This window comes from Musa acuminata, chromosome BXJ1-5, assembly GCF_036884655.1.
Source record: "Musa acuminata AAA Group cultivar baxijiao chromosome BXJ1-5, Cavendish_Baxijiao_AAA, whole genome shotgun sequence".
Lineage (NCBI taxonomy): Eukaryota > Viridiplantae > Streptophyta > Magnoliopsida > Zingiberales > Musaceae > Musa > Musa acuminata.
In genome coordinates this window covers 38,180,340-38,206,565 of record NC_088331.1, presented here as the reverse complement: position 1 = coordinate 38,206,565, position 26,226 = coordinate 38,180,340, and the positions used below count along the sequence as shown (strand labels likewise).

Genomic DNA, 26,226 nt, shown 5'->3' with positions numbered 1-26,226 from the left:
TTGGGAGCTGGACTCATCATCAATGGCGCTCGCGCTGCATCTGTTACCACTCGTACTTTCACAGACAGCAGCAGTTTCGGCGTATGTCTCAGCGGTCCAGCGTCCCATATTCGTCCTCCAGAGCCATCGCTCTCCATTCCCATCTCCTGGTTTCCAGGGAGATTAACCCCAACCCCAACTGGTTATAGCTGTTGTTGCTGTTGTAGCAGCAGCAGTGAACCTATCCGTGAAAGGAGCCCCCTTTTCCTTCCTTTTGATTGCCCCTTTGGCCTAAAGAAGCCGCCTTGGGGACGACTACTGTTTTCTAGGGGAGATGGGCTCGAAAGGATTCGTGGAGGGAGGTATAGCTTCGATTGCTGCCGGGTCCACTACCCACCCCCTCGACCTCGTCAAGGTCCGGATGCAGCTCCAAGGCGAGGCCCTCAGCCCGGCCGTCTCCGCACTCCGCCCCGCTGTCGTCCTCCAAGGCGAAGCGGGCGTGGCCGCCGTCCCCCACCACCACCCGGCCCTGCCCCCGCCGCCGCGCCGACCCGGGCCGTTCGCGGTAGGCGCCCAGATCCTCCGCGCCGAGGGTCCTGTCGGGCTCTTCTCCGGAGTCTCGGCGACCGTCCTCCGCCAGGCCCTCTACTCCACCACCCGAATGGGTTTGTACGACCTGATGAAGAAGCGGTGGTCTGCGCCGGGCGACGGCGGGTCCCTACCGCTCCACCGAAAGGTCGCCGCCGGCCTCATCGCTGGTGGGATCGGCGCCGTGGTCGGCAACCCCGCCGACGTGGCCATGGTCCGGATGCAGGCCGACGGGCGGCTCCCCCAGGCGAAGCGCCGTAACTACAAGAGCGTGCTCGACGCTATCGGGCGGATGGTCCGGCAGGAGGGGGTGGGCAGCCTGTGGCGCGGCTCGTCGCTGACGGTGAACCGGGCGATGATCGTGACGGCGTCGCAGCTGGCGACGTACGACCAGGCGAAGGAAGCCATCCTGCGGCGCCGCGGTGCGGGGGCGGACGGGCTGGGGACGCACGTGACGGCGAGCTTGGCGGCGGGGCTGGTTGCGGCTGCGGCGTCGAACCCGGTGGACGTGGTGAAGACGCGGGTGATGAACATGAGGGCGGAGGCGGGGGCGCCACTGCCGTACGTCGGGGCGGTGGACTGCGTCCTGAAGACGGTGCGGGCGGAGGGCCTCATGGCGCTCTACAAGGGATTCGTGCCCACCGTGTGTCGCCAGGGCCCCTTCACCGTCGTTCTCTTCGTCACTCTCGAGCAGGTGCGCAAGCTCCTCGAGAACTTCTGACCGCAGCAGCCCTCCGATCTCGAATCGACGGCGATTGATCCGCGACTTGTTTCGATGGAGGGATGTGATGATGATGGCGATAAAAGCGTTATTTCACCTGCACTGCTTTTAGTATATGGCAGCCCTACGCACAATATTGTCACTCTTTCTCGGCTACTTTACCAAGCTGATTAATATAAATCAATTATATAAATTCATAATTAGTATCCATGCTGATTAATAATTATGATGATCTTGATCTTGATGTCTCACCATGCATGTCGTCCCTTAGGAGTATAATGAAAAGTGTTAGCAGGATATAACACTTGTTAGTGTTTATCAAAATATCATTGCAATTATCAAAAGTATAATTTTATTAATCAACAATATGAACTACAAATTTCATATATAACGAACACAAGATTTACATATTTATGTTATAGAAGAAATTAAATTCTTCAAGCAATATAATTTTTCCAGAAGATAATTCAAACATACTTTCTTTACTTTAACACTTTCTTAAATAAATCCCAAAGAATTTTTTTTTATACTATAGAAAACCTCAAGAACCACCGTAGTGTTTTCTTTTGTTCATCCCTCCGAAGCAAAACCTTAAGATACATAGAATATATATGAAATAAGTAAATTTTATTATCTAAGAATTCTTTTTAAATCATATAATAGACTTTCAACTATGTATACATAAAAAAATATTTATTTTTTAAATTATTTAAAAAATACTTGATTGAAATTTTTATTTTTATCATTTGTTGAACAAAGTTATATGCTAAATCTTTCTAAGACTCAATCAATATATCTTTTATAATATAATTCTAACAATCCTTGATATCTATCCTTAGGTATCTCAATGTCAATAATATAAGTTATCTTATTCATATTAATCATTTTAAAATTCTTGATGAAAAATATTTTAATTTTGTATAACAAACTAAAATCACTACCAGCATACAAAATATAATCCACATATATGATCTATATAATAAAATTGCTCCCACTAATCTCTAGATATAAACATTGATCAATAATATTCTTTCTTAAGTCTAAAAAAAATAATATTATAATATTTTAAATATAATTATTTAAAAAATTATTTAAGATCATAAATAGATTTCCTAAATTTATATACTAAATTTTTTATTTCTTTTCTTTTCTTTGTAAATTGTTTAGGTTAATTCATATAAATCTAAATCCTAATTCAAAAAAATTATTTTCACATCCGTCTATTATAACTCAAAATCATAATGAACTACTAATATCATAATAAATTTAACGAGTTTATTAGATAAAATTAAAAAATATATCATTATAATCAATGCTTTCTTTATGAGTGAAAGCTCTATAGGTTTGACTTTATATCATTTGATATTATCCTTTGAGTCAAACTTTTTTATAATTATTAGGTAATTTGATGAGTTCTCAAATATCATTTTAGTTATTTAATTTTAATTATTTTTTTAATTATATTATATTATTTTTAAAAATTATTACTTTTCATAACTTGTAAAAATAATGAGGGATGCTTTTGATTCCTATATCATAATCTGATTATTGTAGATATACTATATAATAATAAGAAAAAATATGTTTTTTTTCTCTTTGAGATTTTTTCAAAACGAGCAGTTATTATTGTTTTATAAGATCATTAACAATGACATCAATATGGGACGAGAGTTCATTAATGTTATTATGTTATTTTTAATTATTAATTATTCTTGTGAGTTAAGAAATAATAATCTCTCATATATAAAATGATAAAGGAGTATCAACTTATATTTACTCAATATCAAGATTAAATTTTCAGATTTTCACTCCCTCTAATTCGCTATTTTCAAGAAATCATGCGTCACCAAATATAACTATCCTCGTATTATGATCGGGGTAATAAAATCTATACCCCTTTAACTTTTTTTAGATAAATAATAAAAAAACTCAAAAATAATCCTTAAATCTATTTTTTTTCATATGAATTAAATATTCTTATATCTGTAGGATATCCTAAATATATAAATATCTCAAGTTAAGTTTTCTATTAGTCCATAACTCAAAGATAAATTGGATTTACTAGAAACTCTATTCAAGAATTATATAATCAACCTCAAAGCCTTTTTTTTATTGATTCAAACACAAAAGAATGACTAGTTATGCTCTTAACCATATTCATAAGAGTATGATTTTATTTTTTAGCAATCTTATTTTGTTGTGGCATATCGGTTATAATATATTGAGCACAAATAATTCGCTTTTCTAGAAATCTAATAAAAATGGTCAAGATTTTGTCTTAACTATTTAATTGTCTCTTGACTAAGAGTATCAATAGCTTCATATATAATTATTTAAAAAATTATTTAAGATCATAAATAGATTTCCTAAATTTATATACTAAATTTTTTATTTCTTTTCTTTTCTTTGTAAATTGTTTAGGTTAATTCATATAAATCTAAATCCTCATTCAAAAAAATTATTTTCAAATCCGTCTATTATAACTCAAAATCATAATGAACTACTAATATCATAATAAATTTAACGAGTTTATTAGATAAAATTAAAAAATATATCATTATAATCAATGCTTTCTTTATGAGTGAAAGCTCTATAGGTTTGACTTTATATCATTTGATATTATCCTTTGAGTCAAACTTTTTTATAATTATTAGGTAATTTGATGAGTTCTCAAATATCATTTTAGTTATTTAATTTTAATTATTTTTTATTATATTATATTATTTTTAAAAATTATTACATTTCATAACTTGTAAAAATAATGAGGGATGCTTTTGATTCCTATATCATAATATGATTATTGTAGATATACTACATAATAATAATAAAAAATATGTTTTATTTCTCTTTGAGATTTTTTCAAAACGAGCAGTTATTATTGTTTTATAAGATCATTAACAATGACATCAATATGGGACGAGAGTTCATTAATGTTATTATGTTATTTTTAATTATTAATTATTCTTGTGAGTTAAGAAATAATAATCTCTCATATATAAAATGATAAAGGAGTATCAACTTATATTTACTCAATATTAAGATTAAATTTTGAGATTTTCACTCCCTCTAATTCGCTATTTTCAAGAAATCATGCGTCACCAAATATAACTATCCTCGTATTATGATCGGGGTAATAAAATCTATACCCCTTTAACTTTTTTTAGATAAATAATAAAAAAACTCAAAAATAATCCTTAAATCTATTTTTTTTCATGTGAATTGAATATTCTTATATCTGTAGGATATCCTAAATATATAAATATCTCAAGTTAAGTTTTCTATTAGTCCATAACTCAAAGATAAATTTGACTTACTAGAAACTCTATTCAAGAAATATATAATCAACCTCAAAGCCTTTTTTTTATTGATTCAAACACAAAAGAATGACTCGTTATGCTCTTAACCATATTCATAAGAGTATGATTTTATTTTTCAGCAATCTTATTTTGTTGTGGCATATCTGCTATAATATATTGAGCACAAATAATTCGCTTTTCTAGAAATCTAATAAAAATGGTCAAGATTTTGTCTTAACTATTTAATTGTCTCTTGACTAAGAGTATCAATAGCTTCAGATATAATTATTTAAAAAATTATTTAAGATCATAAATAGATTTCCTAAATTTATATACTAAATTTTTTATTTCTTTTCTTTTCTTTGTAAATTGTTTAGGTTTATTCATATAAATCTAAATCCTCATTCAAAAAAATTATTTTCAAATCCGTCTATTATAACTCAAAATCATAATGAACTACTAATATCATAATAAATTTAACGAGTTTATTAGATAAAATTAAAAAATATATCATTATAATCAATGCTTTCTTTTTGAGTGAAAGCTCTATAGGTTTGACTTTATATCATTTGATATTATCCTTTGAGTCAAACTTTTTTATAATTATTAGGTAATTTGATGAGTTCTCAAATATCATTTTAGTTATTTAATTTTAATTATTTTTTTATTATATTATATTATTTTTAAAAATTATTACTTTTCATAACTTGTAAAAATAATGAGGGATGCTTTTGATTCCTATATCATAATATGATTATTGTAGATATACTACATAATAATAAGAAAAAATATGTTTTTTTTCTCTTTGAGATTTTTTCAAAACGAGCAGTTATTATTGTTTTATAAGATCATTAACAATGACATCAATATGGGACGAGAGTTCATTAATGTTATTATGTTATTTTTAATTATTAATTATTCTTGTGAGTTAAGAAATAATAATCTCTCATATATAAAATGATAAACGAGTATCAACTTATATTTACTCAATATTAAGATTAAATTTTGAGATTTTCACTCCCTCTAATTCGCTATTTTCAAGAAATCATGCGTCACCAAATATAACTATCCTCGTATTATGATCGGGGTAATAAAATCTATACCCCTTTAACTTTTTTTAGATAAATAATAAAAAAACTCAAAAGTAATCCTTAAATCTATTTTTTTTCATGTGAATTGAATTTTCTTATATCCGTAGGATATCCTAAATATATAAATATCTCAAGTTAAGTTTTTTATTAGTCCATAACTCAAAGATAAATTTGACTTACTAGAAACTCTATTCAAGAAATATATAATCAACCTCAAAGCCTTTTTTTTATTGATTCAAACACAAAAGAATGACTCGTTATGCTCTTAACCATATTCATAAGAGTATGATTTTATTTTTCAGCAATCTTATTTTGTTGTGGCATATCTGCTATAATATATTGAGCACAAATAATTCGCTTTTCTAGAAATCTAATAAAAATGGTCAAGATTTTGTCTTAACTATTTAATTGTCTCTTGACTAAGAGTATCAATAGCTTCAGATATAATTATTTAAAAAATTATTTAAGATCATAAATAGATTTCCTAAATTTATATACTAAATTTTTTATTTCTTTTCTTTTCTTTGTAAATTGTTTAGGTTAATTCATATAAATCTAAATCCTCATTCAAAAAAATTATTTTCAAATCCGTCTATTATAACTCAAAATCATAATGAACTACTAATATCATAATAAATTTAACGAGTTTATTAGATAAAATTAAAAAATATATCATTATAATCAATGCTTTCTTTTTGAGTGAAAGCTCTATAGGTTTGACTTTATATCATTTGATATTATCCTTTGAGTCAAACTTTTTTATAATTATTAGGTAATTTGATGAGTTCTCAAATATCATTTTAGTTATTTAATTTTAATTATTTTTTTATTATATTATATTATTTTTAAAAATTATTACTTTTCATAACTTGTAAAAATAATAAGGGATGCTTTTGATTCCTATATCATAATCTGATTATTGTAGATATACTACATAATAATAAGAAAAAATATGTTTTTTTTTCTCTTTGAGATTTTTTCAAAACGAGCGGTTATTATTGTTTTATAAGATCATTAACAATGACATCAATATGGGACGAGAGTTCATTAATGTTATTATGTTATTTTTAATTATTAATTATTCTTGTGAGTTAAGAAATAATAATCTCTCATATATAAAATGATAAAGGAGTATCAACTTATATTTACTCAATATTAAGATTAAATTTTGAGATTTTCACTCCCTCTAATTCGCTATTTTCAAGAAATCATGCGTCACCAAATATAACTATCCTCGTATTATGATCGGGGTAATAAAATCTATACCCCTTTAACTTTTTTTAGATAAATAATAAAAAAACTCAAAAATAATCCTTAAATCTATTTTTTTTCATGTGAATTGAATATTCTTATATCTGTAGGATATCCTAAATATATAAATATCTCAAGTTAAGTTTTCTATTAGTCCATAACTCAAAGATAAATTTGACTTACTAGAAACTCTATTCAAGAAATATATAATCAACCTCAAAGCCTTTTTTTTATTGATTCAAACACAAAAGAATGACTCGTTATGCTCTTAACCATATTCATAAGAGTATGATTTTATTTTTCAGCAATCTTATTTTGTTGTGGCATATCTGCTATAATATATTGAGCACAAATAATTCGCTTTTCTAGAAATCTAATAAAAATGGTCAAGATTTTGTCTTAACTATTTAATTGTCTCTTGACTAAGAGTATCAATAGCTTCAGATCATATATAGTTATATCTCAACATGTTATCTATAAAGATGATCAATTTTTTTTCTCTTTACTAATATAGAAAATATAGAGTGACATATAGATATAAGCATATATAATTTCTAAGAGTTTATGAAATTATATTTATTCTAATATTTAATTATAAAATTATTGTAAACTTAAGATTCACATTAATTCTATATAGACCATCATACATAATTCAAAAACTAATTTTTATTAAATTATGATAAGTTTGAAATAATATCATAATAATTTTAGATATAAAAACTAAATTTCTGAAATTATAGGAACATAGCATATATCCTTAAGATCTATAAAATAATTATCTCTAAATGTAAGTGATAAATGCCAACTATTATCGTTTTCGCTTCAAGATAATAACCTATAATGATAAATATTTTATACTCTTTTATTTTTATATTAAAATAAATCTCTATTATTGATGACATAAGTTAAAGTATTAGAATCAATTCACCAAGTATTAAATTTTTTTTATAATATTTAATTCAATATATACAGAGGTTAGACACTTATACCTGTCCCTTTTAAGCTAAAATATTATAGTCCTCTACCTTTTTTATTATAAAAATAGCATTTTAATTTTTTTCTCTTATGAGTTTATATAGTATTTATAGTATTTTATGTTTTAATTTTTATGTTTTAATTTTTTTTTTTATTACTCACTTCAAAATCAAATTCAGTCAATAGAAAAAGAAAATCGACTAGGGGCTCAATCAAAATTAAAGTTTAACAAAATCAAAATAGTCAGTACTTTAATTAGGTAAATAACAAGGTGCAGTAGGTCAAAATTGCATATTGACTGAAGTTAAAATTAAATAGTTATCAAAAGAATAGTATTGGAAGAATAAATTAAAGGAGCAGCCCCAAAATAGAGTCAAAATTAACTTAGAGTTTTGGTTAAAATTGGGGCTTTACTGTATTGGGTCAAAATTAAGACTGATCAAATTTGGTCGAAATCTAAGTTACTGCCTAAATCGCGCAACCCTATCCCTACATGACCCCCTCACTGCCGCATGATCGTGCCCTCACTAGCAAGCAGCGCTATTGCAGAATGGCCGCTGTAGTGCCTGCGCGAGGCGCTGCCGCCGCCGCGGGGCGCGACCTTCTCCTAACGACAAATCTTCTATCGCATGTTGAACCGCCAATGCCAATTGCTATAATCGCTGGTCGTGCGGCCTCCCTTACCGCCCATGGTTTCCCACCAATCGCTCCTCACCAGTGACCGGTGTCGTGGCGCACAACCCTCCTCATCAGGACGGCAGCTTCTTTACGTGAATGCTGCCCATGATAGGATCAACAACCATAGCAAACGGCTTATCTTTGCTGCATCGTTGTTGACAACAAGCTGCCAACCGATTAAAGTCGGAAACTAATACCCTTGCAATCTCCAAACACGACTCTACCTTGTATAGATTTCACACACGAGTGCGAGGAAATCGTCATCCAATCTCTAAACACAACGACTCTACCTTGTATAGATTTCACACACGAGTGCGAGGAAATCTTCATCACTTGCAAGCAGGCAAACAAACAGAAGGGAAAGCTTAGGCGTAATCAGTCTACGTGACATAGATTATATGGTGCAAGCACTACATGATTGAAACTAGAAACAATAATCCGATTTAATCAAAATAAATTTAATGCATAAATAGATCAAAAATAAATATATTAGTTTCATTGATGATCAATAATTTAGATTTAAAAATTTTGATTCTGATATCAATCGTAAGAAATAAAATTATTTGTAAAATTTTAATGTTAAAATTGAAATCAATTATTATAGATTAAGATTAAAAAAAAAAAAGTATGTATCTTTATCCTGGATAGATGGACCGCATTGCTCCCGAGGCAAGTGGGAATCAAAACTCTTTGATTCGAAGAGGCCATTAGGCACACTGCAAAGCTAACAGATGAAGGAAAAAAAGAGTTCTCAAGAGTGAGATCTTTGAACTTGGATTCCAATTAATTGAAGAAAGACCTTTCTTTCTTTTTATTTTAATCAGAAAAAAAATTCTTTCAGCATGCAACTGATTTCATACGCTGTGGCTCAGACTAATGATAGAGAAGAGTACGGCTAAAATGCAGTGACATAATATTAAGCTTCTTCCCTCGTAGTAAAACTAACAGATAAGCCGATGGTCGAGTCATGATGTGCTTGTTGATGCTGACCAAGATCTGGTTTTATTCAATCAATATAATTTTATTACAATATTATTATCTCAATAACATATAACTATCAAAATAAAAAATATTCTTATAATTTATTCACATAAGAACGAAAGGTAAATGGAAAAAAAAAAAAATCAATACTGTTAACTTTTGCATGGATCAAATATGATAAAAAATTTTTAACCCAGGCCAATGACAATAAAATACCACAAGAAGGATTTCAACTCATCAAAACACAGTAAGAGCACAAACCAATTAGCAAAAACCAGGATCCAACTCTCATTCCAAACAAAGCATTCTAGAGTCGTAGTAGTTGTATGCAATAAGAGATGCTGTCACGGAATTCTAGATTCGGAAGCTCAACAAAACCAGTCACGAAGAGAAATTTGGAAATACTAATCACATCCAACTGAATCAAATAAACCTACCTACACACCATGCTTATCATGGATCTGGTGACAACTGGAACAATGCAAGCTTTGGCATCCAAATTTCTCATTTATTGCTAGGTCCTAATATTTTCTCTTTGAGTTCATCAAGCTTGGTAAATAATTCGTCCCTGTTTTCCTGCAAGACAAACTCAAACTGGGTGATTACACCATAGCATGAACCGTAGGAAAGAAAAAAGATGATTGAGAAAGCTAATCACCTTAAATATCAGATACCGAGTGCTGAACCAGATTGTGAAGCCAAGGCCGACAACTTCCATCACTTTTGGAAACTGCTACATGGAATTTTGTGGATTAATGTAACTGGTGGACTTAATATCATCCCAAGAAGTTGTTTCAGCTAATTAAATGGGAATGCATACCACAGGTAGGGAATCAATGGAGGAAACAAAGGCTGCAGAAATCCACAATGCAGCCAGAGCACCAGCTACATAAAAGAGGATGCCATATGCCTCTTCAGAGTCTATCTGCCTCGGCAATAATAGTTTAAGGTAAGCAATAAACAATCTAATAGAAAGTATTAGGATAGACAAAGGAACACTATCTCGAGCAATCATACAAAAATGAACAGAAGTAATTGCACAAATTCATTCTAATCGGCCTTTTTGTGAATATCTTTTTCTTATAAAATATTAACTTTTAACCATAAGTTGCATGTATATATTATTCATATAAAAAAATTGTTTAATGAGCATATATAAAATAATTTAGAACAGTTTTTCATTTGTCAGATAGATTGAGAAGTGCTATGTAATTACAAATATTGTTAAGACTTATATGTAAAAAGAAACTTTTATACAAAAAGGCAAAAGCATTAGGCTACAAGAATGTTTTTATGATGACAAAAATAGTAAAAGTAGCAGATATGAGAGACTTCACTGTTCTATAATAGACAGGTTTGATAAATTAATCAAAGAAGTTGACTGTAAAATTATGTGATCATACTAGCAATGCCCATCATCAAATATACAATGATGACTAAGATTTGCTATTTTATATGAAGTGGTTCAACGAATTATTTAAACGACCTAAAGAATTCACACGGAACATGTAAAAAATTGATATATCTAGCTGCAATGTTAAAGCTTTTCTATTACGAAACTATTTAAAATCCACTGCCAAAGATTTTCTATTAACAAAATGTGTTACCTTTCATATATTTGAACTAACTCTAGCATCCATAACCAGCTTCTTTTTTGCATAGTGGAGAAAGCTCCAGTTGGATCATAACATCTATCTTTTTATTTTTTGAGCAAAAAGAAACCATCTATTTACTATGAAGCAGTTACAGTGACACCAGCAGAAGAATCGACTGGACTCCAAGACCAAAACATTGAGCTCTTGACAAATGAGCGAGAGACGAGCTTTAACATTAAGCTCTCCGTGAAGGTGTTCAAATTCTACAACATTTAGTCGAGTCCTAATATCTAGAACTAGAGAGTTAAAAATCTCAGAATCTCAGCAGAACCCATGACAAAATGAATAACCATTTGTGCATCCATGTGAACCAAAACATTCATTTTGGAGTTAGCTTGAAAATGATGCAAGCAGATCATAACATATTTCTTGCTCACTCAATGCAACACAACTTAAGAGTAGTTGTGCCATCGCCTCCAACATATGATGGTTATTCTATTAAGTAAAGCTTAAAAGTTCAATTTATATTGCATCTGAGACATTTTTGGATCCTCAGCAGAGACTAATACAGACCAAACAGTTAACTATCAATTTTGCTTTCTACTATTATTGAGACATTAAGGGCCTGAAAAGTTAGGTTAACTTGGAGATTCAAACTTGCTAACGGGGAAACATCTAGTAATTTATCTCTTGAAATACTTTCATGAGTTCATAGATTTCGACAGCAACAATTGAGTCAATGATGAACCACCAGAGTGTGTTAATATCACTAAGCAAGCAGAGCTGTTTAATTACTACATCAATGTGTAATACAAAATTTCAGTTCAAACAGGAAACTCACTCGTGTTTTATCACAACCAAAAGAAGCAGAATAGACAGGTATGACCGATAAGGTAAAACACAAGAGTAAACAACATGATAAAGATATAAATTTTCTCTACAAAATGGGTGAAGGAAACAAAATAAACTACACAAAAATGGCAGAAATAAGCCTTTTCAAACTTAAATCACTAACTAAGGAGATCAAATGTAGATCAAGTATTCATGACATGCAATAACAAACAAATAAAATACCAGTATAATAATCTTAAATGACAGCTATTTTTTTAAAGCATGGTTTTAACACACGAGTCTCTTCCTTTCCAAGCAAACCAGCTGTTTTCATTACTTGAACTTGGTCACAAGGTTCAAGTAATTTACTTGAACTGTGGGTGAGTATGCGTGTGTGTGCGTGTGCGTGTGCGTGTGTGCGCGTGTGTGTGTGTGTGCGCACGTGCATTTAAAATTTAATATGATTTTTTGGCCCTTGATCATAATGATGAAGAGAACAAATCATGTGAAGCCTCAAATTATAATAAAATCCTGAGTAATTCTACTTGACCAATCTAGCCTGTCTAGAACCAATCCAATGAGAATTTGAAGTACACATTATGTTGGATTGGGGTTTCATTGTCTGGGTGGTGTTAGGACTCACCCTTAACCTGACCCAATGGACTATCCTAGCCCCCTTATACCATGCAGTGAAGGGTTGTTACCTCCTAGCACTTCAAGTTTGGCTTATCTCTAGACCAATTATATATACATGGCAAATTACACAAATCCTCTTCATCTTTACTTACCTAGAAAACAAATATATCAGGTATGGCATCCATACTGTATAAAGATACATAAATACCTTCTAAAATTCATATTTCACATTGATGCTCCTCAACATGTCATTTTAGTATAAACAATCAACAGGCTATAATGTCCAACTCTTTGGGGGACAGTTACATGGACCATTTCGTGCCTCATTTTAGTACAAACACATTTAAAAAGAATAGTTATAACCAATGGAAGGTAATGTTTTATGGAAGCCAAAAGTTGAGCATATTTGAAAGGCCATTACTGGGAAAAAAAATGTTTTAGTCAAATCAGGAGGAAACAGATCATTTGGTATTAACTGCAAGTTATCTTGCAAGAAATCTGGGAAATGTTGAGCATCCGAAGATAATAAGAGAGATGCCGAAACAAATTTTAGTAAATGATGATGGATAGAGAGACGATTTGCAGCTTGAGGTCATTGACAGCCAAATTTGGAAAGCAACTGTGCAAGTGTAATGTTCACATCTGAGAGTCTTGTTCAGAGGAAAGCAAATTTGGAAATAAACATTCCTGTTATCTTAGAGGTCAACTCTTTTATGTCTCATAAATTCAGTGGGAGCAAAAGATATTTAACCAATAGTAACAGATAATAAGAGGGCAACATGGTGCAAAAAAGTGCAAGTGCTGAACCGTACGCAGATTATACAACTTGAAGAGAAACACAACAAGAAGAAGCTGTAACTATTCTACGTGTCAGTGAAAAAAAGGGCCAAAGCCCTAAGAAGTGTACTGCTACATAGGTTCCAACTAAATGACCAAATTTTAGGTTCTTTAAAGCCATGGCTACAAAAGATTACTAGAGGGTTTAGAATTTTGTAACTCTACCAAATTTCAACAAAGAAAAGTCCTCATGCTTTAGTAACAGCTGCCGTACTTCCTTTCTACCAGAATTAAACAAGAACTATAATTAACGTATACCTAAAGCTAACTTCCGCCAAAGCCATGGTGGATAAAATTCCTGTTACCGAACATGGAACAACAAATGAAAAAGGGCAGGATCATAAGCACCTTAAGATTAAGCTTAGACAAAAGATTATTCGCTGCCTCAGCAATCTGCTCTCCGCCATCGGGGTTGTCTCCCTCCCCGTACGACGACCTCATGAGAAAGGAAGGCCCATCGACCCGTTTCGACCCAGGATCATCGTGTACAACAACCATGGAGGTATCCTCGTCCGAGGCCCTGGCCCGCGGCGGTCGATCACGGGGACGACCCCATCCTGCATCAGAAACCAAGGAAAGGGATTTGGCGGAGTGCGAAGCGAATAGTGATCGGTTAGTGATGGGGCAAGAGGAGAGGTGGGGGAGGAGAAGAGGGGAGGCAGGGATGGACGGGGGACGGCGGAGGCCAGCGAGTAAAGGGTGGCCGCGAGGAGGAGGCGGCGCAGAGAGCTCCATCATGGGAAATTTTGGTTCTTGGTCGGTGGGAGAGTCATGAAAGGGAAATGATTGATGCTGGTGTTGTAGGGGAGCGCGGTGCTTCTTCGTGCGTTAGCGACCGGACACTTGGCACGTCCATCATCGTTGTTAATATAATTCTGCATTAAATATAAAAAAATATAATTCTTTTAGAATAAAACAACAAAGTTATCAGATCCCGACCGACGAGCGATCTAACCAAGTTTCGAATCCGTGATTTACCTGTCGAATCAGATGGTACGGTTGGCAAAAAAAAATTTAATTGAGCGATTTTTCCAAAAAATATTGATATTTTAGATTTTTTATAAAAATATCCTTTTTTTTGTCAAATAGTACTCTCGATTTGAAAATGATCGATTTATCTAAAAAATACTTTTTCTTTTTTTTTCACTCCATACCTCTTTTTTTTTTCAAAAATAATTTTAATTTAAAAATATTTAAATTATCTCTCAAAAAATTTATCTTTTATAATATTTTGATCTGTTATGATAAAATTATCATATCCCGACCGACGAGCGATCTAACCAAGTTTCGAATCCGTGATTTATCGATCACATCATATGGGACGATCGGATGGTGAGCTTGGCATAAAAATTTTTATTAAATGATTTTATCAAAAAAAATATTAATATTTTTAAAAAATATCTTATTTTTGGTCAAATAGTACTCGATTTGAAAATGATCGATTTATCTAAAAAATTCTTATTTTTTTATTTTTTTTCACTTGATACCTCATTTTATTTTTTTCAAACAATACTTTTAATTTTTAAAAAAATTAAATTATCTCTCAAAAAACATTTATCTTTTATAATATTTTTGATCAGTTATGATATTTTAATCTATTATAGTATTTTTGACTTATTAACTATCGCAACAAAAACACTATAAAGTCTATAACTGATTTAAATAGATTTTTAATCTCAATTGAACTAATTATAAGCCTAAAAATATGATATTGTAATGGCCTATAAACAATGACAAGCATAATATGATATCATTTATAATATTTGTTAATATTTATAATAGTTTTAGTATAGTAATAAAACACTGTAAATGAGCCAAATGAAAAAATTTGAACTAGTAAAAAAATGAGTGAAAAAATTTGATCAAAAAACTTTTGAGGAGATGTATTAGTTTTTAAATTAAGGGTATTAGTTTGAAAAAATAAAAGAGATGTACCTTTTGAGAAATAGCCTAAATATGGGTATTTTGTAGGGAAATGACGAATATCTAAGATTACCCCTTAAAAAAATTGCATCAAATTTTTTTTATCAATTTTAAATTATTATAGTGTTTTCATTTGGTTTATTTAATAAAACACTTGGTTTATTTATAGTGTTTTTCAATAGTATTTTATTGAGTTACTAAAAATACTATAAAAGTTATTAAAAAACACTACAAGTGATATCATATTATGACTCTTTAGACTATTATAATGTTGTATTTTTAGGCTTTAGTTGATTTGGTTAAGGTTAAGAGTTCATTTAGATCATTTGTATTTATTATAGTCATAACATTAAAAAAAGTTATTTTTTATTCAATTTGGCTCATTTATGATATTTCAAATAGGCTTTACAGTATTTTTGTTATGATATTCAAAAAACTATAATAGACTAAAAATACTATAACAAACGAAAAATTTTTAAGAAAAAATTAAGATATTTTAAATTAGAGATATTATTTGAGAAAAAAATAAAATGAGAGATACCGATTGGAAATACCTAAATTGTGAGCATTTTCTAGAAAAAAAAAAATCACCCAAAATATTTTTCTAAAAAATAAATTATACTTATATATTTATAAAAAAAAAATTATATGATCATATACGCAAAACAAATCAGATAATTTACATAAAAATATATTTTATGGCAAGTCTTCCGGTTCTCAGAATTTATCGAGTATAAATAAGATCATATGAAATCATATCCCAACAAGATCACTTAAAACTCTTTTAAATTTGTTTAGGGATGATTATCAATGGTTTTGACATTTTAAGAGTTTACATGGACAGGACACTAATTCTTTTCGCTCTGTTGAGCTAAAACATTATTCTTACACCCATTTTTTTTGTTTTTCCTATTTAAGAATACTCTTCAATATCTTTATATAGTGTTTTGGAAGGTTCTTGGGTAAATAAAATAATTTTGAATGCAATTATACTTATTTTTTACATTATAAATGAGGTCTTAGGAATCCATGTTCTCCAAAAAAAAAAAAAAAAAAACACACTTGAAACACTACTAAATTGCTTCAGGGATGAAAACCTTTTAAATGTTTTTATTGATAGTTATTATAATGTTTTTATTCTATTCAACTGAAATTGACATATTTTATCTTGATATAGTTTTCTGAAAGCTTCTTGTGTCAATTAATCCATTTTAGACTCCATTTACACTGATTTTTTATATAGTAAATCTAATATAACTCTATTTTAAAATACTGTAAGCTGACCTTATCCTATCAAAATCACTTTAAAATATTTTTATTCGTTTAGGGATGATTACAAATATTTTTTGATATTTATATGTTACTTACACCAATTTTTTTTATCATATTGTACTTTTGGCTCCCAATTACATATACCTTAAAAAAAATTAAAATGGTGTAACACTATTTAAACATAATACAATTATAATATTTTAGCTTAAATATTATATTTTATATAAATATAATTTAAACATAATTTTAGTTTTTTTTATTATTTTATTAATTTTGACATATTCAATCAAAATTATATCAAAATAATAAAAATGAGGGCTTGACTTTGAAATAGATTGACATATTCATTACACCATTTATATCAACATTAAATTGTTTATATATTAAAATAATAAAAATATATCATTAATCTGATATATTATTTTTATGAAAATCATGAGTTGGTTGTTTTTATTTGTATTTTTGTATGTATATTATTTTTATAAATTATTATCTTGTTTTTATTAATATAAAAATATATATTTAATATGATCTAATTTTTATTTACTAGTAAAATATAATATTGTTTTGAACTAGTGCAATGATTGTAATAAACTGGTTCAATCCGAGGAAATATTCAATTAAAATATAAAGTGTTCTATTGTATGGCAAAAAGAGGATTCTCCATCGGAAAATAGAAATTCGAAAATGAGGGCTTTTCTAAGCACATCGTCCATTATTCTAATATTCTAATGTATTTATTTATAAAGTGAAGCCTTGCAAATTGTTGTAGATCCTAAAATGTTTCTGAAACGCCCTTTGAGTTAGACACCTACATGCATATTTTAAGGAATTTACAGTCATTTAGTGGCTACCTTAAAATAAGTAATTATGTATCTTTAGTATCTTAATTTTTATACTTTTAAAAATTATATTAGGATTCTATATTTATGAAAATAAAATATTTAATCTCGTTTCTTTTTATACAATCGATTGTGCTGATGAAAATACTATAGGGTTTATCATTGAGCATGCGTTGATTTTGACTCACTTCAGTTTATTACTTAGTACGTGCTATCACGTTGGAGTATGTGGATGCAAACTTTAAGTACCGAGATAAGGCTAAAGGACAAAGGCCAGGGAACTTCATAAGATCGGTGTCAACGAGCTTCTCATCAAGATAGCTGAAAGTGAAGGACTTCGGGTTTTACAAGAGTGCACGACTAAGGAACGAAACAGGCAATATACGATACTGTACCTTTGCTGCTCAGTGGAGTAGGTGACAAGGTTGATGGAGAAAACGGTACGATCCCATATATGACTAAAACTATTAGAGACTTACTCCAAGATGGGGTGAAAAATTCTTGCATTTGAGAAGTTCGATGGCATCGAAAAGGTGAATCACAGTAACTAACTCAACGCAAAGAGTGCAAACACTTCGAGTGCTTCAGAAGTGTGAGCAAAGAGTAGGCGAAGGTCAGTAATCAGCTCGATGCATGGAGTACAACCCTTGAGGAGGCAAGCAAAGTCAAGTAACCTTTGTCTTACTTTCATCGTAGTCAATTCTGCACACTTATCTCAACACATACATTAGACAACAAATGACAATTGACTTCATCATCAAAAGTTTATGAGGCGATGCTCGTTAAAGCTCAAACAGGCATTCACCCAATTCAAGCGGCATAAGACATTTGAGAGACTGGCGCATACTAAGGATAGTTTTTTCCTTCATATAAAAGATCCGTAGGAATCAATAATGATCAATGTTAAATCTCATATTTTGATGATGAAACCAATTAATAATAATGTTTATGTTTTAATCTGTGATTTGAGTGACGTAGGATGCTTCGATTAGGATGAGACAATTAAAACAGAAAAAATCATGTTGGGCCGGAGAAACATGTCAGAAGATTGGACGTCAGGCCGGTGGATCGATCGACATATCGACAGAAGACTTCGGGCCATGGATTCGGGTATCGGGCCAAGAAGAGCGGATATTGCGTCAAGGATATCGGAGTTGCAGAGTCAACTGGCCGATTGGGCAATAGGCCACAAGAGAGGACAATGCGCAGAAGAATTAGACGAAGCGTCGAGGGACCAATGACATGCTGGACAACTTGATTAATGCTTAGTATTAATTGTCTAGATCGAAATGTGTTTTACATGTGCAGGATTAACTATGATAGTAAGGCATGAAGCAAAATGAAGTCCCAGAGTCAAGGACACGACTTCGTTGGGAGTTCGAGAGTTCGTCCGAAATCCGGACGTTCGTTGGAAGTTTTAGAGGAACCAGTCGAGAAGTCTCGAAGTTTCCGAAATCGGTTTTTCATCGGAAACGATTTTATCGCAATGAAGTTTTTGAAGACGTGATTTTTATCCATTGCACTAATTCACCCCCCCTCTTAGTGCTGACTCTTAATCCTAACAATTGGTATCAGAGTCTCGTTTTCTCATTTGGTTTAACACCCAACGAGAAATGGCTCCTTTCGGCTTTCAAGAGGGTCACCCTCTCATTCGTCTTCCCTTTTTCAATGGGACGGACTACACTTATTGGAAAACTCGAATGAGAGTTTTCTTACTTTTATTAAATCTCGGTTTATGGCACATAGTTAAAAACAGATTTGAAATGTCTTCTCTTCCAATGAACAATTGGAATGATTTGGAGAAGAAGACGTTTTCTCTAAATGCAAAGGCTATGAATGCCTTGTTTTGTGCCTTAGATAGAAATGAGTTTAATCGTATTTCTACTTGTGAAATGGCTTTCGATATTTGGCGTACTCTAGAAATCACATATAAAAGGACTAGCAAAGTTAAAGATTCAAAATTTAATTTTTTAATACATGATTTCGAGTTTTTTCGAATGAAGTGGAGCGAAACTATTGTTGACATGTACACCCGTTTTACGGATGTCGTCAATAGTTTAAATGCTCTTGGCAAATGTTTTTTGGATTTTAAACTTGTAAACAATATTTTGCATTCTCTTAATAAGAGTTGGGATTAAAAAATAACGGCTATTCAAGAATCGAAAAATTTGAACCAATTTCCAATCGAAGAACTAATAGGGTCTTTGATGACCTATGAAATGACGTGCAATGCACGTAAAGAACTTGAGAACCACATTCCAAAGAACAAGAAGGATTTCGAACTTAGAACATTTGAAGACCACTCGAGCATAAGCTCAAGTGATGGTAAACATGAACTACTCACTAAGAAATTAAAAAAGTTCATGAAACAAGAATTAAAGAACAAGAACAAAAAGAACGTAATTACTTGCTTTGAACACAAGAAGAAGAACACAAAGTGGGATGAATCGAGCTCCTCCGAAGATGAGGAAAAAATCAACAAAGGCGAGGTGGTAAACTATGCCTTAATGACATTCGACGATGAGGTAATTGAACCCCCTTAATTTATTTCGAAATTACATAATGCTTTTCATGATGTATTTTTTTATTTAGTTTAGAAAATATTTTTCCTTGAAAATTACATGTTTAATAATGTTATGAAAATATAAAAAATTAGGAATCATGTTTAGCATGCTAATGATTTTAAAAATAATCATGAAAAATGTATGTTTTATGATAAACAAACAAAATGATTTTGAATGTCTTATGAAACCATACTTGATGTCTTAATGAAAATATTAAGAAGTTTGATATCATGCTTAATGATGATGCATGGCTTTTGTATGGAAAACTAAGCATGAAAAGTTGATTCACCTAAAAAAAAAAGATGCATGACTACAACAAACAAAATAATCTTGATAAAAAATGCTTTACAGAATCAATTTCGATGATGCATAATGATGTAATTATGTAATAAAAATATTGAATATTTTGAAACCATGTTTTGATGCATAATGATTACGCTTAATAAATTTTGAAATTATGCATTATGATTTTGAAGTAATTTATGGTTTATTGATCTTGATGGTTTTTACGATGAAATTTATTTTTTGATCCTAAACGATTGATGATATAAAAAAAACATGCTTGAATGAAGTAAATCACATGAATTGAAACAACTAAAAAGAGAAAAGTATTTTTCTTGAAAATTCTTTTTCTCTATCTTATTGACTTTGATGATATACATGAATCTATTTGATCATTTTTTTATGAATCTCTTGAAAATGATTTTGATTTGATGATTTGAATTTGAATGAGTTTGTATTCAAATTATGATCTTGATTTCTTGGACTTACTACTTGAGATTTTTTTAATCAAGATCTCTTCTTTGTACACCTACAAATTTTACTATTTATAAAAAGAAGAGATTTGATAAAATGAATCGTATCTTTTGATATTTACACGATCTATGATATCTTATCTCTCATGATATGATTTTTATGTACAAATCCTTGTATTCATGAAATATTTATCTCATCACCCGACTAATTCTTCTTTATATTCTTTATGTGATGATATGAATACATGAAATAGTTTTGAATTTGAAATGATGCATGCAATACTTATGATAATGATATACATGATGTATTACATATGATGTGAATCATGATTAGAATTGCATTGACTTGAACTCAATCTAAATTCAAGGTTTATCTCAACTATGAATATTGCAATAAGAATGATACTTTATTTTTGTCATAATTTAAAAATTGATGAATTGCACCATTGTTTTTGTTATTCCCCTCTTTTTGCCAATGACAAAAGGGGAGAAAGAATTCCTAGCATGCACATCATGAAAAGAGGCAAACTTACTAGCTTGCTAATCTAAAAAAGGAAACAAAAAGTGCTATCTTGCGAATCTCAAGAGAAGCAATGTTTGCCAAGTTACACATTTCAAAAAGATGTAAAATAGTCCATCTTGCACATCTCAAAAGATGTAAAATTTTGCTAACTTTTTTATGTGATAGCTTGCATACTATAAATTTGCATACCAAAAGTGCTATCTTGCACATCGCAAAGAAAAGCAAATTTATAAACTTAGCACAACTCTAAATTATTGCTAGCTTGTATGTTACAAAACTTGCTTTCTCTTTCAAACACTTGCTAGCTTGAACATTGAATAATAAACATGCTAAACTTGCACATCTTTAATTATTGCTATCTTGCATAATGATAAAATTGGAGATTATGTGTAATATGCAATGATTCGAACTTGTACTTCCAAACACATGATAGTTGGAACTTCTCCTTTTTATTGATGACAAAGGGGGAGAAGTATGTTGATTGTATGTCATGATTTGATCATGACATATTACTTGGATTTTTGAATCCAAGAGTTTCTATCAATATGGTATATTGATAGGGGGAGTTCGTTTAAACTCCGGGAGTTAGGTTTAACTCCATCATCAATTGGTTGTCATCATCAAAAAGGGGAAGATTGTTGAATCTCGCATTTTGATGATAAACCAATTGATAATTGTGTTTATGTTTTAATCTACATTTTGAGTGATACAGGATGCTTCGATCAGGATGAGACAATTAAAGTAGGAAAAATCATGTTGGGTCGGAGTAACATGTTAGAAGATTAGACGTCGGGACGGTGGATCGGTCGACGTATCGATAAAAGGCTTCAGGCCATGGATTTAGACTTGAAACACCAAGGATGTCCTGTATGAGTGCTCCACTCTTTGATACCAGACTCATAGGTTTGGTTGTCCCAGATCTAGTACAACTAGTCATTGGGAGTGGTAGTCGACCTTACGAGGGCTATTGAGTGTCGATAGAGGATCATCCACTCTCGGTGTCATGAGAGGAATATCCCATGTGTTCTTACTCAGACAAATCCCTGGCCAGAGTCATTCGAGTTGAGAGAAAAAGAGTTCTCCGGGAGAATCCAATTAGAGCGAGACTCGAGTAGAAACCGTATGGGTCTGACAGCACCATGCTCGATATACGGTTTATGGGATATTAGATGGATGAGGGATTATAGGTACACGGTAACTGAGGACAGATAGGTCCAATGGATTGGATTCCCCTGGATCGTCTGGGGACTACGGTGTAGTGGCCTACTACGTCCGTAGTCGATGAGTCGAGTGAATTATTACAGAAATAATAATTCACTGAGTTAGAAGGAGTTTCGACAAGTATGACACACGGCCAGCTCGATATTGGGCCTAGAGGGTCACACACATATGGTAGGTATTGCGATGAGTAGAAGTTCGGATATGAGATATCCAACGAAGCCCTTGTCTTATTGGATATCCAATAAGCCCCTGAATTATTGGATCCCATAGACGAGATCCAATAAGAGCCCATGAGAGATTATTAGATAGAGATCCACTAATCTAAAAGGCTTAGGTTATTGGATACAAATCCAATACCCACTAGGGGAGGATCCATTAGGATTTGACAGGGGGCCTCTATAAATAGGAGGGATTTAGAACCTCATAAGCTAGAGCCTTTGCTTACCTTTCCTATTCTCCTCCCCCTCTCCACCTCAAAGCAGGCCTAGAGTTTTGAGGAGCGTCGTCACAGCCTTGCTGTATGGATCACCGCTAGAGAGGAGGACGCTTGACCTCTTTCACCCTCTCCTAAAGATCTGCAAGGAAACAAGGATATACGATCTCCCGAGGTAACACAATCTTCTCTATACGCAGTTTTTCAGTTTCGTGGATTTTGCGCACCAATCTTCGCACGACGACGAACATCTCTTTGGGAATTGAGGATTTTGTTTTCTTGTTCTTCCGCTGCGCATGTGATGTCGCCCCCAAGATTTCCCAATAGGTACCGCCCAGGGCAGTGTCAGCATCAAACTAACACTGGGCGGTGGTACCGCCCGTGCCCGGGGAACCCGGGATAGGAAAGTTTAAGGCTCCAAGTTTGAATCAACTTGAAGCCTATAAATACCCCTCTCATCCCTGGTTAAAGCACACAAGCACAGAGAGTCAAAAAGAAAGAAACGCTGCTAAAATCTTGTGTGATCTCCTCTCTCTCTTCTAAGTGTTAGACTAGTTTGAGGGAGGAGTAAGTGAGTGCTTGTAAGGGTTATCTCCTAAACCCGGTAAAAGGAGAAGAGGGGTGTAAAAGGTGATTGGCCTTCACCTATTGAAGGAAGGCCTCTAGTGGACGCTGGTGACCTCGTCGGAGGAGGAAGCCGAAAATGGATATAGGTCATGATTGACCGAACCACTCTAAAATCTCGGTTTGCATTTACTTATTGTTATTTACTTTACTACAAACCTCTATATGTGTTTTACTTCCTCATTACTTTTACTATGAATACGGTTTTTGTTAGGAACAAGAGCACTAAGAGGGGGGGGGGAGTGGTGAATTAGTGCAGCGGAAAACTTTCGACGATTAAAACTGCGTTCGTACATTGAAATCTGATTCCGACGTAAAAGTCGTTTCGTGCAGATAATAACTTTGAAAGTTTATAGAAATGTATTTGAAGTAAAGTAAGGCAGGAAGTTTGCAGTTAAGATAGAAATCGAAATGTAAGCGCAAACTGAAATATGATGTTCGTACGATAAAACCGATTTCCGACGTAAAACCGTTTTCGAAAACTTAACTTGAAAGTGAGTTCGTAAAAGGGCAGAAGGAAGTAAGCTATTGAGGAGGTTTGCAGTAAAGATAAAATGCTCAAAGTAAATGCAAACCGAGATTTAGAGTGGTTCGGTCAATCTTGACCTACATCCACTTTTGGCTTCCTCCACCAACGAGGTCACCGACGTCCACTAGAGGCCTTCCTTCAATAGGCGAAGGCCAACCACCCTTTTACAGTTTCACTCCTTTTGATAGGCTTAGGAGACAACCCTTACAAACTTTTCTCTCCTCTCTTGAAAGATCAAAACTTGGAAAAAGAGGGAGGAGAACTTCTAGCCTTTACAACACTTTTGAGTTTTAAAAATCACAAAGATTGGATTTTCGGTGCACTTTCATGCAGGAAAGGGTGGGGTATATATAGGTCCCAAACTAGTTTGAATTTGGAGCTCAAAAATATCTTTTCCCAGATTTTCGGGGTCCTGGCGGTACCACCTCCTGACCAGGACGGTACAACCGCCTGGCAGCTCAGAGACAGCTTCTGGGCGGTGCCACCGCCTGACAGGGGCGGTTGCACCGTCCAGTCTCGCTCGGAGACTGAGCCCTAGCGGTGCCACCAACTTCCTGGGGTGGTTGCACCGCCCAATCTCGCTCGGAGACTGAGCCCTGGCGGTGCCACCGCTTGTCAGGGGCGGTTGCACTGCCCAATCTCGCTCGGAGACTAAGCCCAGGAGGTGCCATCACTTGCCTGGGGCAGTTGCACCGCCCAGCTTTCCTGGGAGACCCTCTCCTGGGTGGTGCCACCGCCGACCCTAGCGGTGTCACCGCCTAGTAGGAATTCTGGTCCGAATGGGTTGATCCATTCGACCCAATTTGGATTTGTCAAGGGCCCAATTGCCCCAGATTAAGTTAATGGGATCACCTCCCATTCCTAACTTAATCTACATGCTAACTACGATAATTCTTAAAACATTTACTACAGCTTGCTCTAGTGCGTCAATCGCTTCTTCCGGCGAGCTTCCGTCGAACTTCCGGCGAACATCCGACGAACCTCCGGCGATGCTCCGACGAACTTCCAGCAAACTCCTAGACTTGCGATGATCCACTTGACGAGTTCCGACGAGCTTCTTTTGGCAAGCTCCTGGACTTCTCGGATTTGTTCCCGCAGAACCTCCGACGACCGTCCGGACTTCCGTCGAGCTCTCAAACTCCCAACGTGATCATAGTCTTTGACTCCGGCTCAACTCCTACTGCATGTCTTACTTTCATCGTAGTTAATCCTGCACACTTATCTCAACATATGGATTTGATAACAAATGACAATTGACTTCATCATCAAAATCCGAGATACAACAATCTCCCCCTTTTTGATGATGACAATCAATTGATAATGGAGTTAACCTTAACTCCCCCTATCTATATGCCATACTTGAATTCTTGAATTCAAGGCCTTTGAAATCAATAGACTTATTGATAAGTTAAGAACTCTTAACCTTATTAATTACTCCCATCATGATTCCTATCATGATGTATCGTACTGAAAATGATGTCAAGATTTGACATCCATTCTCAAGTTTTACATTTCAAATATGAATGATTGTAACAGTTCAACATAAGATATCAACATGTAAAATTACGATGCAAGTTCTTGATATATTAACATGTAAAATTTTAGCCCAAACCAAAGTCAGATTTGGTTTGGGCTAAAATTAAGCTAAACCAGTGAATCGGAGAGCCAGGCGGTGGCACCGCCTGGCCGAGCGGTAGCTGTCACGCCCCCCCGAATTTAATTCTCATTTAGGAGGTGTGAATCTAATTCAAGATTGATAATATTTAATTCAACAAACAATCCAGGATCCAATCACACATTTGAGGTCACTAAGAAAAACATTCAAGTCATTCATCTCTACAATCCATAATTCACAAAACCTGTGCAGTTTATAATCATACATCATGTCACTAGATGATTCTTAAAATCCAAAAGCAACTTAACTAAACCATAACTATATCATAAATCCATAAGCGCTGCAATTAACGCAATCACAAAACCAACATGTACTACATGTTTATATCAGTACACAGTTTAGACTTAACATTTCCAAAATCCTGACGTAAGAGGTACTTTTCAAATATTTACAAGATACATCAATC

The 26,226-nt window shown here is 33.3% G+C and overlaps 2 protein-coding genes across 2 annotated transcripts; one reads left to right on the top strand and one right to left on the bottom strand.

The window, feature by feature from the left end:
• Positions 1-1,496, top strand: LOC103985302 (mitochondrial uncoupling protein 5-like). Its single transcript, XM_009402956.3, has one exon. It carries the CDS (start codon positions 314-316, stop codon positions 1,286-1,288), a length of 975 nt encoding a protein of 324 aa, XP_009401231.2. The 5' UTR covers positions 1-313; the 3' UTR covers positions 1,289-1,496.
• Positions 1,497-9,824: 8,328 nt separating this feature from the next.
• On the bottom strand, positions 9,825-14,241 carry LOC135674188 (uncharacterized). The gene is made up of 4 exons (XM_065183776.1): positions 13,808-14,241; positions 10,381-10,485; positions 10,219-10,290; positions 9,825-10,136 (listed from the first exon to the last, which is right to left on the bottom strand). The coding sequence occupies exons 1-4, from the start codon at positions 14,195-14,197 to the stop codon at positions 10,065-10,067; spliced, it is 639 nt and encodes a 212-aa protein (XP_065039848.1). The 5' UTR covers positions 14,198-14,241; the 3' UTR covers positions 9,825-10,064.
• Positions 14,242-26,226: the final 11,985 nt, after the last annotated feature.